The sequence below is a fragment of the Dioscorea cayenensis genome, unplaced genomic scaffold (genome assembly GCF_009730915.1).
Source record: "Dioscorea cayenensis subsp. rotundata cultivar TDr96_F1 unplaced genomic scaffold, TDr96_F1_v2_PseudoChromosome.rev07_lg8_w22 25.fasta BLBR01000392.1, whole genome shotgun sequence".
NCBI lineage: Eukaryota > Viridiplantae > Streptophyta > Magnoliopsida > Dioscoreales > Dioscoreaceae > Dioscorea > Dioscorea cayenensis.
This window is the reverse complement of record NW_024086783.1, coordinates 14,838-30,541: the sequence shown is the minus strand read 5'-3', so window position 1 is coordinate 30,541 and position 15,704 is coordinate 14,838. Positions and strand designations below refer to the sequence as shown.

At 37.6% G+C, this 15,704-nt stretch overlaps 2 protein-coding genes and 2 long non-coding RNA genes across 4 annotated transcripts; 1 reads left to right on the top strand and 3 right to left on the bottom strand.

Annotated features, from left to right (window-relative positions):
* Nucleotides 1-4,023: 4,023 nt before the first annotated feature.
* LOC120254248 lies at nt 4,024-5,191 on the bottom strand. The gene is made up of 2 exons (XR_005534557.1): nt 4,660-5,191; nt 4,024-4,236 (listed from the first exon to the last, which is right to left on the bottom strand). It is a non-coding gene; the product is annotated as an uncharacterized LOC120254248 (long non-coding RNA).
* LOC120254247 lies at nt 4,430-4,988 on the top strand. The gene is made up of 2 exons (XR_005534556.1): nt 4,430-4,558; nt 4,621-4,988. It is a non-coding gene; the product is annotated as an uncharacterized LOC120254247 (long non-coding RNA).
* Nucleotides 5,192-7,215: 2,024 nt separating the features above from the next.
* On the bottom strand, nt 7,216-8,537 carry LOC120254233 (protein TIFY 10b-like). The gene is made up of 5 exons (XM_039262371.1): nt 8,262-8,537; nt 7,905-8,076; nt 7,627-7,800; nt 7,408-7,465; nt 7,216-7,318 (listed from the first exon to the last, which is right to left on the bottom strand). Exons 1-4 carry the CDS (start codon nt 8,374-8,376, stop codon nt 7,432-7,434), a joined length of 495 nt encoding a protein of 164 aa, XP_039118305.1. The 5' UTR covers nt 8,377-8,537; the 3' UTR covers nt 7,216-7,318; nt 7,408-7,431.
* A 1,690-nt stretch (nt 8,538-10,227) lies between these two features.
* LOC120254242 (probable polygalacturonase) lies at nt 10,228-15,513 on the bottom strand. Its single transcript, XM_039262379.1, has 5 exons — nt 14,782-15,513; nt 14,333-14,453; nt 11,900-12,148; nt 11,567-11,720; nt 10,228-10,982 (listed from the first exon to the last, which is right to left on the bottom strand). The coding sequence occupies exons 1-5, from the start codon at nt 15,211-15,213 to the stop codon at nt 10,457-10,459; spliced, it is 1,482 nt and encodes a 493-aa protein (XP_039118313.1). The 5' UTR covers nt 15,214-15,513; the 3' UTR covers nt 10,228-10,456.
* Between the last annotated feature and the right edge of the window lie 191 nt (nt 15,514-15,704).

The window sequence follows — 15,704 nt, the reverse complement described above, 5'->3', positions numbered from 1 at the left end:
CATTTGATAATGTACCAAAACCGCACAAAAGGATATTGATTATTTCTCGAAAATTCAAATTCCCCGGCATTCTACACATTGAAATCCCTATTCTCATCCATCTCTCAAACTAAGATTAACTAGTTTATCGAGCGAAAATACTGAAATTTTTACTTATAGTCATCAACATTTGATGTTTGTATCAAATCTGCACATGAGGATATTAATCATTTCTTAGAAATTCAAATTCACCGACATTCTAAACATTAAAATCCCTATTCTCATCCATCTCTTAAAATAAGATTAACTAATAAAAATACTGAAACTTTTACTTATAGTCATCAACATTTGATGTTGTATCAAACTGCACACAAGGATATTGATCATTTCTCAAAAATTCAAATTCACCGATGTTCTAAGCACTCCTACCACAAAAGGCTTAACAACTTATCCGATAAAGTTACTGAAACTATTGCGTCCTTAAAATCATCGGCTTTATACCATATCAATTATCAAGCCAGCACACAAGCAACATTAAAACATTTCTTAAAAATCTAAATTTACCACTATTCTAACCATTGAAATTCCCTTTATTCAAACATCTCTGAGAAAAAAAATATATACATATATAGATATATATAACAAGAAACAATAACCATTTCTTCAAAACTCAAATTTATAAATGAACATTCTAATTAACAAGTGAAAATCTCATTTTCAAATAGCAACTTATCAACAGAGTTCTTGGCTTAAAAAAAAATCCCATAAGGCACTAATATACAAAGAAAACAAACAAAATCAAGCCCAAATCACTACTTCTCAACTTTGAAATTATCTTCTAATGCAAATTCATACATTGCCTAATGCTGTTAAAGCTCATCACAATCACTCAAAAACTCTGAATTAATTCCATGTTTTTCCACAATCCACTTCATAATTCTTCATAATTTCAAAACCTTAAATTTCCCAGCAAAAATCTAAGAATAAATAAATAAATAAATAAATTCCACAATGAGAAGAAAGATTCCACCTTTCAGCTCCTCCCATCTGTTACATAGGGACCCACCACCCTAACTTCTCCATAACTGCAGTTGTGGGGAAGGGTTGGCTTAGGGTATATGAAGCTAGAGAGAATGCGTCTCACAGGCGATGTGGGACTATGGACCTGAGCCACTACGTCCCAACACCCCGCACAGGCACACGGATGTGGGACCCAAGATCCTAGCTCATCCAAAGGCACTGACCCAGATCGACGTGGGACCCAGCTCTGATACCATGTTACATAGGGACCCACCATCAGGATGAGAAGTAATCTCGATACCCAAAAAGTAACGAAGCGGACCTAAATCAGTCATCAAGAAGGTCTCACATAACTTCTGCTTCACAAAGGTAATGTGAGCAGAGTCATCACCGGTAAGGATCATATCATCGACATATAGAAGAAGAATGGTCTGTCCACGAGAGGAAGAGTGAATGAAGACTGCCGGGTCATGTATGCTCGGGGTGAAACCAGCAGCCTCAACCACTGTACTGAACCGCTCAAACCAGGCCCGTGGAGCCTGTTTGAGACCATAAAGAGCGCGACGAAGACGACAAACAGATCCCGAAGGCACCCGAAGGCCGGGAGGAGGAGTCATGTAAACCTCCTCCTTCAAGTCCCCATGAAGAAACGCGTTCTTCACATCAGTCGATGAAGAACCCAACCACGCAATGCAGCAGCATGAAAGAACCAAAGTGCGCACAGGGTGCATATGAGCTACTCGAGCAAAAGTCTCCCTCATAATCACGACCATACTCCCCGCCGAAAGCCACGAAGCAACCAAACGCGCTTTATAGCGCTCAAGAGACCCGTCGAACGAGTCTTCACACGCAGTAGATCCAACGACGGGTGATGGGGAACGGCATGAGGGAGGAAGAGGAACGAGATCCCACGTATGAGTCCGAGTCAAAGCATCAAGCTCCTCCGCCATGGCGACCCGCCACTCGTAATCGAATCTGCTTTCCCGGTAGGTACCGCTCAAAGACATCTCGAAACACTCGGTGCTAGTAGAAGCATAACGGACGTGGGGATGTAAAGTAGAGCGATCACGTAAAGAATAAGTGTGAGAGTGTACCTCGTGAGCTCGGATCGATAGTAGGGAGAGGTGTCGAGACTGACCGATCGAGATGGAGGTTCTGCAGGATTCGACGGTGGTATGTGAAAGCGAACAGGTGGGTGAGCGAGAGGAAGCAAGGGAGGAGGAGAAGATACTACAGGAGACTCAACAGATAAAGGAGGGGAAGACACAACAGGAGACTCAACAGATAAAGGAGGAGAGGGGTCAAGAGAGGAGTGAGAAAGAAACTCGGCAGGAGGGTTGTATAATGGAGAAGAGGAAGACATAGGAGGAGTATGCTCAATCGAAGGGTTAGGAAAAAGGAAAGATAAAGAAACAGAGGGAGATGGGGACTCGAGTGGAAGAAGGAGAAGCATAGAAAGGTGTGGACTCATCAAACGTGACATCACGGGAGATCGCGAATACTGACGAGTGACTGGGATCATAACAACGATAACCTTTATGCTCTAGGCTATATCCTAGAAAAAAACACAAGTAATGATCGGGCGCTTAGCTTTGTTCTCTCCCGAGGTGATAGCAAAACGAAGCGAAATGACAACCAAAAACACGAAGATGATCATAACGAGGAGGTGTCCCATAAAGACACTCACCCCGGACTACGACCATTAAGGTAAGAGGAGGGTTGTAGGGTTAATGAGATAAACAAAGCAGGTCGACAGCTTTCCGCCCAAAAATGAGGTGGAAGAAATGCACCTAGAAGAAGAGCACGCTGTCGCCTCTAAGATGTGACGATGCTTTACGCTCAGCGACCCCTGCTCGAGGATGAGCCCCATGACAAGATAATCGGAGGCAGCTGTGCCTTGAAGTCGAAGGCACGAAAGGCGCGAGAGGTGTACTCACTCGCCGTAGTCGACCGGAAGGTCTTAATAGAGGCGAGAACCGGGTGTGGATCATAGCAGTAAAAAGAGCGATAAATAGACGATGAATTGGCTACGGTGAGGCATAAGATAAAGCTAGGTGAATCGAGTGTAGTCATCTATAAAAAAGAACATAATAGCGATGACCACCTTTAGAGACAAAGGGAGCAGGACCCCAAACATCGAGTGAATAAGTTCGAAGGAGAAAGAGTCGTCATGCGACACACTCGAGGGATAAGGACGCTGGAGTTGCTTACCAAGTTTACGACCAAGAGCAGACGACATCGGGAAGGAGGAGAGACGACTCCTAAAACGCCATGACGAACAAGGGGACGACATACGAGACTGGACATAAGTGACCAAGTCGATGATGCCACTTATGATGAGACCGAACGGCAGATGACAAATGTTGATGACCGGATTCAAAGGGTGAAGATGGAAGACTGAAGGGAATCCAACGCATAAAACCCCATTTTCGACGACGGCCAGCCTTATCACCGTCCCCACTCGCGATCCTGCACACGACAAGAGGTATGGTCAAAGATAACCTGACAATCATGATCAGTAAGCTGGCTAATAGATATAAGATTCATGGATAAACGAGGAACATGAGAGATCGAAGGAATTGAGAAATCACCGGAAGAGAAATGACCCAGAGAAAAAGCGAGAAGAAGTGTGCCATCGCAGCGGTCGCGAACACGGGTTACGTGAGAGGGTAAATGGGAATGGTGCAGATAAGTGGCATCGGGGGTCATGTGAAGAGGGCACCGAGTCAAGAAGCCGAGAGGACGTGAAACTACCCAGGCGGATGGAGCAACCTCGGGCGAACGAGCATTACCAATGAGGGGAGAAATCATCAAATATGATTGCTGGAACTGCCAGAACATCGCCAACAACTGCTGATCAGCGGGAGATAAAGAAACAGGAGAGGTCTTGACAGAATGTGTCGGGGGAGCGGGAGGCGTAGGAAGAAGAGGTGGAGTAGCACGATTGAAACCATAAGGATTCACCATAAATATAGATATATATTACTATATAGAATAGTGCGCTGTCAGTAAATAATGCACAGATTTTTAATACATATATTTATATTGTAGGCCCATGTTGTCTTCTTTGGTTTGTAGAGATGCTTCAAGGTAGGGTGGGCCGCAGCATATCAGAACAAAGTCTTTGTGGTGGGTCCAGCCGAATTGTCTCGTTGTGTTTGGAAGAAAGGTGTAAGTGGTTGTGGGTCCAGCTGATTTGGATATTTGTGTTTGGAAGAAGAATGCAAGTGTCTTGTTCTTTTGGAAAAGAGAATTCAAATTTTGAAAGAATATCTCAGGGAAGTAACTGTAGCGCCGGCAAAGGGAAGAGGAAGCTGGCAGACAAGTGCACAGGAAGATGAACAACGTTGGCTGGCGTGTAGGCGGCGATGTGCAGACGCGGGCACCGGCGTGACGGCGGTGCAGGTGATGCTGCTGGATAAGGTTTTTAACAAGGAAATAGAAGTGGAAAAAGCTTGGTTGTGAAGATAAAGATGGCCAGTAGGGCGAGGCGTACACAATGTGAAGGTCGGCGAGGCTGTGGTGCGACGGCGGCTCAAAGGGAGAACCAAATCTGGAGGTTTTTGAATGAATGAATGAAAGTGACGGTTTACGGAAAGTTGTTGGCCGGTGATGGAGAAGAAGATTGCCCAAGTAGATGGCCGGAGATTGAGAGAGGACCGGCGGTGTTGGCAATGGAAAAAGGAGGAGACCAGCAAGTGAAAGAGAGAGAGCTGGTGGGGCGCTCAGGGAGAGAGAGAGAGAAGGGTGGCGGTGGTGGCTGGCGGTGCGTGACGGCGGCGGCCGGAAGAACCTAGGCGTCTGATACCATGTTAGAAGAGATTGATGAAGAATGGATCGAAGTCCTCATACATTGAACAACATACATGAGTGACCCTTTGGGTCTACATATAGAACACATAAGTATACATATACATATATCCATACATATACATGTATATAAATATACAATACTATAATACATCTAACACCATCCATCTCTTCAACCACACCCATTGAAACCCTAATATCAAACCCAATACTTTGGCAAATCATTCAATTTGTTGTTCAACAAAATGGAGGGAAAGAAGAGGAGACGGTGAGCGTTTAGCGGTGAGTTTAACAAGCATGCCATCACGTGCCTCACACGTGATGTTTTCATGGATTTTGGCCCAATTAAAATGGAAGCCCAACTAAAGAATGAACTGTTACTTTTAGCCCATGCTTCCATTTTATTTTATTTTTTATTATTATTTTTTTACAAATAAGAGATAAAGTATCCCATTTAATAGAAAGTCAAGACAATCTGAGTCACCCATGTGGGGGTTCGGTATGAGAAATATCTCTCGTTCTCCCTCAGAGGGTTACATGGCAGTGTGCACTCCCAGTATCTCATTCTCTAGTGTTTGCTTTCTCCTTTCGCTTTGTCGCTCATCGCTTTTTATCGATCGACAAATATCTGAGATTTGATCCCAATACTTTCGAAAACAAAGCACTAAAGGGATTCTGTGTCAATAGGGCAAAAAATCATAGCCCATGTTTCAATTTTCTTCATTTTTTTTTAATTTTTCAATATTTTGGTAGAATATTGTTTCGATAATCCCATTGTATTTTTTATTTTTTTTTAGTTTTAAAAAAAAAATTTAAAAAAAATATCAAACGCTCATATTATATCATCAAAGAATATTTGAAAAGTCTTTTTAAATATTTTGAAAAACCATGACACGCGTGAATTCTCTCCGAAAAGTAAACACCAAATGCACATATTTCTCTTGAGAAAAAAAAAAGTTTTATCTGACTTTTAATGTAAAAGTATTTGACCTGATTTTTTTGTTTCAAAATGTGGTGCTTTATAATATAAATTATAAAAAAAAAAGAAATTGAAAACTCTAAAATTTATACTTTCAATAACATTTATTTTTATGAAAAAAATTCTTACCAATCATTTTTTAATTTGAATGAATTTTTGTATATATAAATGTGAACAAATCACGTGTTAGAGACGAACATATATAAAAAGCTAAGTTTTACAACACTTATATCATCCACTTGAACGAGTTAGGACACTATTAACAAAATAAACATTTTATGTAAAAGATTAGATGTTAATAAATTAAATGGTCATTCAATATTTTTATCCACTACTTCTTTTAAAAAAATATTTATCTCACCAAAATTAGGGGGCCTATTTTCAAAGTTTAAAGCTTTCCAAATTTAAAATTCAAATATACGAGTCAAGTTTAGAATTAATTATTTAAATAATTAATCACTTAATTAATTACATTCAAAACATGCTCCTTTCCGACAAGCACAAATTTAAAGCTTCTAAGCCACCGCTTCTTTTATTAGTGCATCCTTTTTTTTTTATTATTATTATTTATATATATATAAATATTAATTTTCAAGCTTAAAATGGTCATTGGGGCGGCTTCAAATTCAATTCCGTGAGTGGACACAATAATTGGACCATTTTAGTTTTAATTATTTTAAAAACAAAAGATATCTTGAATTGTACATAATTCAAACACAAAAGAGGTTAAAGAAAGATGTTTTAGTATTAAATAGGTGATAATGGCATTAGAATAACATGAGATTCTTGTTAATTAATGTTATTTTAGTCCTAAAACATAAATTGTTTATATGGTTTATATGGTTTTATATTATACATATATAAAATATATACTATTAGTAAAAAACATACATAAATGTGGAGTTAATACTTTACGGAAGAAATCAGGAATTAATAGATAAAAAAATTAAGAAGATTTTATTTTATTTTTTATCTAGATTTTTTCAAAAAAATTTTTCTTTATTCATATATAATGAATAATTATTACACATAATATGATATACTGTAAAAAAAACACCCATTGGTTATGTGATACATTTGGTTAAATGATGAAAAATCTACTAAGTTTATTGTTTGATTAACAACAATAAAGTGAACTATTTTTTTTTTTAAAAAGGAAAATAATTATGAATATAATTAGCAATAAAAATGAATACAAACAAAGTACATTACATTATGTTTCCAAGTATATGTACCAAAATATATGTATATATGTTTTACACCAATAACATTCTTCTAAATTATTGTAAATAGTAGCCAAGAAAACTACCATCACTTCTACAAAGAGTTCTTCTAAATTATGAAAAATTACTGATTAAAAATATGTAAAACTATCATCCTCTAATCTTCTTCAATCTTTTGAACTAGTGAAAGCTTTTCTCTGTCTTAATGGAGCCTAAGCCAAGCCAAGCATCTCCTCCATCTTTAAGCTTTGATTTAGAGGCAAAAAATTCATCATCTTTCACTTGATATGGTGCCTTGGAATTAATCCTGTAATTTTTAATTTAAATTTGTCATGAAAAAGTTTGGAAATAATTCATTGATGTAATCAAAGTTTAAATACAAAGAAAAAAGCTTGCCTTTCTTTTCTCTTCTCTAAAAACCTATGTAGGGATGCCCTTCTTGCAATTGGGACACCTGAAATCCAAGAACCAAAACTATATCAATCACTAGTAATTCAAAACAACAACATAAAACATATGTAAATTCAATATGAATGTTTAACATACACATAATCAATCCATGAAAACATTTTGAGCAATAATATTTAAGCGGGATCGAAGAAAAAGGCGTCTCACCGGACGGGATTAGGCGTGTTTTGGACGGCAGAGGCGGCCGGAATGTTGGTCTGTGCTGCAATGGATCCTTTGTTTGCCATTTGCAGGAGATCCTTGGCTTTTGCTGCCGGGATATTGTCGAAAACTAAGACCTTTCCGTTGTAAATTATCGTCAACGGAGAATTCTCCAATGAGCTGTACAAAAAAAATATATGTATCATACACTTGAGATGTCAAATGAAACATTGGAAGTCATGAATCACCAATGTAATGTTTATAATTTAGGATGTTTTTGTCACCTTTTATTAGCAACAGGGTCTTGAGAGGAACTGAGTTTTGGGAACAAATCCATTGCTTTAGTGGCATTTTGTTCTGAGATTTCTTCCTCTTTAGTTTCAACTACTTCTTCTTCTTCTTCTTCCACAACCACTCCAGGCAACAAACTCATAGTGACTGGTGGTTTGAATGATTCTAAAGAAAATATATAAAAAGAAACTAGTTAAATTTCAGCACATCTAGTGACAAAGAACTAAAGTAAGTTTTTCTACATTACTGCCCATATATACTGATCTAAAGACTTGATACTATATTCAATCACATAACCATGAACAAGAAGATAAGCAGAAAAGAAACATGATAATACAACAAATACATACCTTTGGGAACAAGAGGAGCCATGAAATCACCAAAAGTCCTCTTCTCCTTCAAGTACTGGCTCAAGAGGTTACAAGTCACAGAGAAACTGCTACTCTTCTCTTGTCTTCCCATCATCTTCTCTTCAGAAACACTTCCAATGTGTTTGTCTAGCTTTCTTCCCACTTTGTGTATATATAAATTCCTCTTTATCTCCTTCAAGCTTGCCTTAATGGTTCTTCTCTCTTTGCTTTTGGTTCTCTTTGTAGTCACCCCCAAAGAAACACGTGGAGCACACGGAGCAGACAAAGACTAGTTATTAACTTATTATATAGAAACACCAACTAAGGAAGCATGAAAAAAACTCATGTGAGAATTAACCAAACCACCACCCAAGAATTGAACTTCTTTCATGACTCATACAAACAAAAGAAAAAAGAAAGTCACTTTTTGAGTTGTCTTTCAGAGAACAGGAACATTTAAAACTTGTTAAAATATTAATAACAATAATAATATCAATAAGAGATAGGAATGTGAAACCTTTATGAAAGAGAGGTTGTGGTTCTCTTTGGACTTTCCTCTAAGTTTCCATTCTTGTCTGCATTTGACCATGAGAACGTGTGGAAAACGTGCATGAAGTTGTGAAGTCTATCACAACATCACAATTGATCTCCTGTTTGAGTTGCTGTAATGGAAATTCTTGCAATTGGGTTTCTTGCACTTCCTACTACTGCCATGTATATGTTTTGAAATATACACGTAGAAGACTGTATAAATAAAGAATTTACATGCCCTTGTAATTGTGTACTTTCTGTCTTTTTAGTCTCTGTAATATTTTTAGGTATAATTATATCCTCAACTAGCATCATTCTAGTCCTCGGCGTAAATGACCAAGTGTTCTACAAAAAATATTGCAAGGACTTAATTATACCTAAAAATATTACCACGGACTATAACGACCCAACTCGACCAAATATGATGATTTAATTGTACTTAAAAATATTAGAAAAACTAAAAAGGCATAAAATACACAATTATAGAGACATGTATGACAATTAAACCTAAAATTTCACAAGAAAGTAAAAATATATTGTTGAACAACCAAGTTAATTAAAATTAAACATATATCAATAGAATTCATGAAATTTTAACCTACAAGCACACCTTTGCTGATCAGCATGCCAAACATTAAAAATCTCATTAAAAAGGTATTTCTAATTGGAATAACACAAAGTGGTTGTAGTTTTACATCACATATGAAAGAAACTTAAGCTAATTGGGTCAAATATTTGACCATTGTTGATACAAGCTTCATGTAATGTGTCATTCTAGATAACTCACTTTTTTGGCATGGGATTAGAAGAAATAAAAAAATTGATTTAATTAATCAATGCATGTCAAGTTTTAGTCATACTAAAAAATTGCTGTTTGTTGACCAAACTAAGTGACATGTTTTGCAATACCTTTTTTTTTAAAGTATTGGATGGAGACTCCTTCAACTTGCAATATTGTCCACCTTATCAGGCATCCAGGAAGCTTCATTTCACCTATTTCTTGCACTGACACAACAGGAAAAATCAACACCAATCATCAATAAAATATCACCTCATTTGCTTTCAGAAAATGACAATTTCTTAAATATGAAATATATTTATATATATATATATATATATATATGCATTGGGGGGGAAAAAGCACCCAAATGAAGATGAAAGAATGCTGTCAGTGAACACAATAATGGATGAACTTTATGATACTAGGTGACAAAGAAACTACATGTAAATGGGAACAGTAACTTGCAAATTAACTGGAGTAACAACCAATTGAGGTTTAGAAGTGAACCTGAAGAGTGCCATAGCCTGATGAAGCTCCATTTGCCTTGGCAGCATTGCTGAGAATAAGGATTAATCAGTATTACCACATTCATTCTTATACTGAAGTAACATCTGCAATTTCTGATACAAAGTTATGTGTTTTTTACAACAACATAAAGTAACAAGTAATTGGTGGCAAGAACATCAAATGAGAGTACTCATTTTCTGAGATTCCATAAATATTAATAATCAAATGCTCTGTATGTACAAGCCTGATATATATAAAAAAAAAAAGAGACGAAAAGGAAATTGTATGAGGACAATGTTATTATTGTCCTTTTCTCTCCTGATGAACAACAAAGGCGACCAGTTCAAGTGAAAATTTTTGTTTTTACTTTTTCGGTTCAGAAGTCATAGTCGATATCTGTATTGTTCTGTGAGATGGAGCGCATCACCAGCTGTCCTCGCTCGTCATATTTATCCAGGTTTTCACATGGTGCCGGGAAGACCGAACCGATCACACGCCCTTGGACAAAGGAGCACTGGAAAATATGCTTCTTTTTGTAGGATATGCCGACTGACATATCCTGGAATGTGATATCCTTCACTGGTATTTCTTCACTGCCCTGGATACGGACTGGGACTCGGACCTCTTGGCCATGTATGCCGGTAAAGCTGATATTCTTGAGTGTAGGGGTAGCCTTGGGATCAAAACCTTCATCTGGGTGCTCATTGTAGTCGGTCTTTATTACAATCCCAACACGAACATTATCGAATGTTATGTTGCGGTATGAGATGCCTCGGACATATCCACCTCTCCCAGGTGCAGTTTTAATCCTGACCCCACGTCTAGATTCCCAGATATGAACGTTTTCCACCGAAACATTAGAAACTCCTCCAGACATTTCACTGCCTATTGAGACTCCAGCACTGCATGAGGATAGAATGATAAATCAATTTTAGTGTTCAATCAGAATGTGAAATATCATTATTCGGTATAAACCTTCTCCAGAATGGAAAAAGAAATAGTAGAAGAGCATAACTACATTTTGTCAGGACATCAAAGAAGAATTGGGCAAATGCAATGCATTTGTTTAATTTCCACTTTAAACTAATCAAGAGTTGTACATCCTTACCTGCAAGCCAAGTTGCTGAGGATGGCATGAGTGAGAAACTAAGGGAGCACTGAGTATGATTGCTTATCTTTGAAATAGTTTTGATAGGAAATATGCGTGTAACATAAACAAAGATAACGTGGTCAAGTTTGCATGTATCTTATCTACATCATACATCTAACCAGGATAAGTTTGGGAATCCTAAGCGTAAACTGGTAGCTCTCTTATATTAGAGGTATTCCTATAGGTTCTTACAAGGTTAGAAATTCCAAACAACAACACTTGATGCATAAACTGAACCACAGTACAATCACAGATTGTAGTTAAGTTTCCTGACAAACCATGGACTCCTAGTGTGAGTGAGTACATATAAACATATTAAACTGTTTAAGAACACACCTGACGACAGAGCGGACTACTAGATTGCGTATTAAAATGTTCATTGATGGCTGGCCATATGCAATTCCATACTGATCCCAGCCACTTTTTATTGCTACTCCATCATCACCGACAGAGATGTAACAATTCTCTATTACCATATCCCGGCAGGAATCTGAGTAGGCCATGACCAACAATCAGAATCGGCAAGTCAGCAAAGAAGCAGTGCCAATGAATGGGCATGAAACATAAAATTATGTAGCCTCATGCCTTGGGTACATGTTCTATGGTTAAAAAAAAAAAGCATAAATATGAATTGGTGAGAGGATATAAGACAAAGAGAAGCAATAATACCTGGATTTATTCCATCTGTATTCGGAGCTCCAGAGACAGGGGCCAAGATGGTGAGATTTGTGATGGTTACATTTTTGCAATCATAGGGATGAAGAGTCCAGAAAGGAGAATTTTGTAAAGTTATGTTGGAAATAACAATATCTCTGGACCACATGATCTGTACAAGGGGCCCCCTCGTATGCTTGAGCAATTTCTTACGGAACTTTGTCCACCATGATTTGCCTTGTCCATCTATTGTGCCATTGTGTCCTAAATGATGAACCAATTAAATGAAAAGAGAAACCATTCTCAGACATCAGCTGGTTAAATATTAATTGAGGAAGAAAAACAACCATAATAAAGTTTTATTGGATTTCATCTCAAGTACAACACAAGGAATTCATGAATGCCCATTTTATTTACTGACTGACAAACATCCGGTCCCAGTAGTTCATAGATTGCTTAAGCAGGTTGCGTTTTATTCGGACAAGGGGATAAAAAACCACCTAATACCGACAGACTTTTCAAAGCCAAGTAGAACTAGGATGCCCACCATCCAATATGAACAGCCTTGATTGAAATATTATCACAATTTTAGAGTCCCAAAGCCGGTTGGAACTTGCAAGATTATTTAGATATACTGGATGACAAATCTATATGAAGGCACAAGCACAACACAAATAACTGAGAAGCTGCACAGATTGAATTCTTTAACAGTAGTCTTCAATGCCATTAAGGGAAGATAAGAGCAGAAATAGTCTATGCTCAATCCTAATTGCTTGTGAATGTATTCAGCATATGATTAGTATTCAGTAAAGACAATATGTTACATTGCTGACGCGAATGACTTTGGAAAAACCAGGCCAGAGATTGCACCTTTTGATTGGAGGAGACAAATCCAGTTTATGTCTCATCTCATAGTCTTATCTATGGTTTGATTACAAAGTCTTACTTTGAGCTAAACAAAAAGTTGCCCATGCTGTTGCTGCTTGCCATTACCGTTGTCGTTGAAATTTAACCAATCTCTAGGAAGAAAATCAGAAATAGTCACTAAATCACTGGACTTGCATATGCCTAGAATTCTATCTATATGAGTACATCAATTATTTTGTCTAGGATTCTATCTGTCGCATGCTGGAATTGCATATGTTACCTTCATCCCCAAAACTGAAGATCAGCATTAAACCTAACAATTTAGCAACCAAGCTTCATTCTTGCCTTTCCATACATAAATTCTGCATTGATTATAACTAAAATCATCTAGATCACTGCATGATGCCAATGCTAGGCATTTTACCTTTTCACGTAAGTATATTTTGCATTTACCAAACTATCAAAATCAATCCTCATATAGATAGATGACTAGACTCTATAGTCATGTATCAATTGCTTTGTCCCAAATTTCATATTCTCTCCCCTATACAGGAAAAACTTTTATACATTAGTTATTATCACACTTAAATTCATATTATGTGCATATGTTTGCTTTCTTCTTTCCATCTCTTTTCAGTAGGATTTAACTCCTATCAAGATCCAATAATTTCTTTCGGTACTTATATTGCATATGCATGGATTCTGAAATATAAGGTGAGTATGTCACAAGCCATCCTCTAATATTCACCTCTGAGGAGTTTTACTTTTCATTTTCTTCTAACTTAATAAAATGACCAGAAGATTTCCCTCAGGATTGACCTCAAATGAACAAATTAAATTAAAAAGTGGGCCAGAAATGAAATTTTGTGAGACATAAGGGCACATATTTATTTGTATATATGAATAGTTATGAGTGTAGATAAAAAGAATAACAAACCTATGAGACAAGCATTACTGGAAGGAAAATAAGAAAGGGGGGACAAATGTAATGCCCTCAGTGTTGAGAACAAGATCAATATGATGTGTAAACTGAACATGTGGTTTGTTCACCCAAAGGAAAGGGCCAGCGGATTCAATCCATTTGGAGACATTTAGAACAGTTTTGCCGTGAATAGACACAGTTGTCAATACAATTCCACAAAAAAGCATAAAACACAAGCACAAACTCTTGCGCACATGACCAATATCAAATGTAAACTGAACATGTGCTATACACCACAAAGAAAAGGGTAGCAAATTTCAATCTGTGCAATGAATAGTTGCAGTTGTCAAGCTGCACCAGACACTAAGAATGATCTAAATTTGCAATTTCACAATAAGTGTGCCACAAATTCATGTGCACAAATAGTGATATCCTAATGATGAACGTATGATAGCATGCTACACTAATTTTATGTTATAATGGTTCTCTATCTATTTCTTTCTCCAAGATATTTGCTTAAATGACTAAATGTGTCAATATAAATAGTTACAGTTTAGTGCCTGAACTCCATTATGTACTTCTTTCTATTATATCTTAGTAATATCATCATCAACAGAAAGTAATGTCATACCACATAACAAGAAATACATGTCCCTAACCTGTTATAACCACATCCTTGAGATTTTGGCCATGAATCAGACTCCCATAGCGAGGTCCCTTTTGTTCCCTCCCATGTCCATATGACCGCAATGGAGGCATTAGCGGCCAATAACTTTCATCCTGTTACAATGCACAGATTAAGAACTTCTGACTAAAATCACAAAATCAGCAATGGTGCTCTTCATCATAATCATAGATTCAACACAACAAATTGTAACAATTTACATTTCACTGTAATAAAAATAAAAGGCAAAGAATGTGAAGCTGAATGATAAGCCATCACCATTAATTGATAGACAATAACACGAAGATGGCCGCACTTCATGTTTATAGAACAGAAGCACTTGGTATTCTTATGACACAAGAATCAGCTAAAAATCCAATTTTTGACACGAGGTGCTACTCAACATCTGACAAACATTACGAACAAAAGAAGAATTTTTTTCACCTGAATTCCAAGAATAACAGCGCCCTCGGCCAAGAAGAGAGTCATATGGCTTGTGAGATTGAAAGGCGCCGTGAGCCAAACACCAGCCTGCACATTCAGCTGCCCTCCTCCCTTCTTCCTCAGCTTCGATATGAATGCCACCGCCCTCTCGAAAGCCTCAGTATTCAAAGTAACTCCATCCCCAACTCCTCCAAAGTCCGTGAGATTGAATGCCAATGGCCGGAGCTTTGGCAACGGACGAGGCGGCGCAGCCCATGAGAACATCCGTGGTCCACGGCCAACCACCGAGCCCCGCTGCCAAAGAAACACCAAAGCAAACCCTAAAACCCACAGACCAATGAGGAAGGGCCGGTTTCCCGGGATCGCCGACGGGAGCCACCGACGCTGGCCTGCCATGTGGAGTCTCCCACTCGGGGAGAAGATCTCCATCATCAATTCTAAAAATTTCAAAATAAATACACAAAAAAACCAACAAATCAAAAGAAAAACGAGATGGATCTGAAGTTTTTCAAACGGAAAGAGCTGAAATTAGCATTGCTGGGCAGATCTCAAGGAGGAGAACCAAAACATTGGGGAGAATGAAACGAATTCGAGATTGGAAGAGAGAAATTGGGGTTATGAGAAGCTATGGTTTCGTCCATTTGGGGCTTTTTTTTGGAAAAAGGCGGGAGCTTTGATTGAGAGTGGCGATGGTGAAGTGTAGGTCACCGGACAGTACAATGGAGAAGATGATACTTTTTACTCTTTAGACCCCTAGAAACATAATAATTATATAAATACGGCTGAGAACTGTAAATTTCCTCAAATCCCCTTGGAAAATATAAAATTTATCACATTTAAAATTTTGTAACAATAGCATCTTTTACAAGTTATTTGAAATTTATCACATAATAATCTCTATTTGAAAGTTTCTAACTAATTTT

Excerpts from the sequence above, each read along its gene's own strand:
- LOC120254233 (XM_039262371.1), bottom strand. The coding sequence starts at position 8,376 with ATGATGGGAAGACAAGAGAAGAGTAGCAGTTTCTCTGTGACTTGTAAC. Across the intron at positions 7,801-7,904 it reads GACCCTGTTGCTAATAAAAG|CTCATTGGAGAATTCTCCGT; the intron begins GTGACAAAAACA and ends TTTTTTGTACAG. Across the intron at positions 7,466-7,626 it reads AACACGCCTAATCCCGTCCG|GTGTCCCAATTGCAAGAAGG; the intron begins GTGAGACGCCTT and ends CTTGGATTTCAG.
- LOC120254242 (XM_039262379.1), bottom strand. The coding sequence starts at position 15,213 with ATGATGGAGATCTTCTCCCCGAGTGGGAGACTCCACATGGCAGGCCAG. Across the intron at positions 12,149-14,332 it reads CAAGGATGTGGTTATAACAG|GACACAATGGCACAATAGAT; the intron begins GTTAGGGACATG and ends TTCATCATTTAG. Across the intron at positions 10,983-11,566 it reads GTAGTCCGCTCTGTCGTCAG|TGCTGGAGTCTCAATAGGCA; the intron begins GTGTGTTCTTAA and ends ATCCTCATGCAG.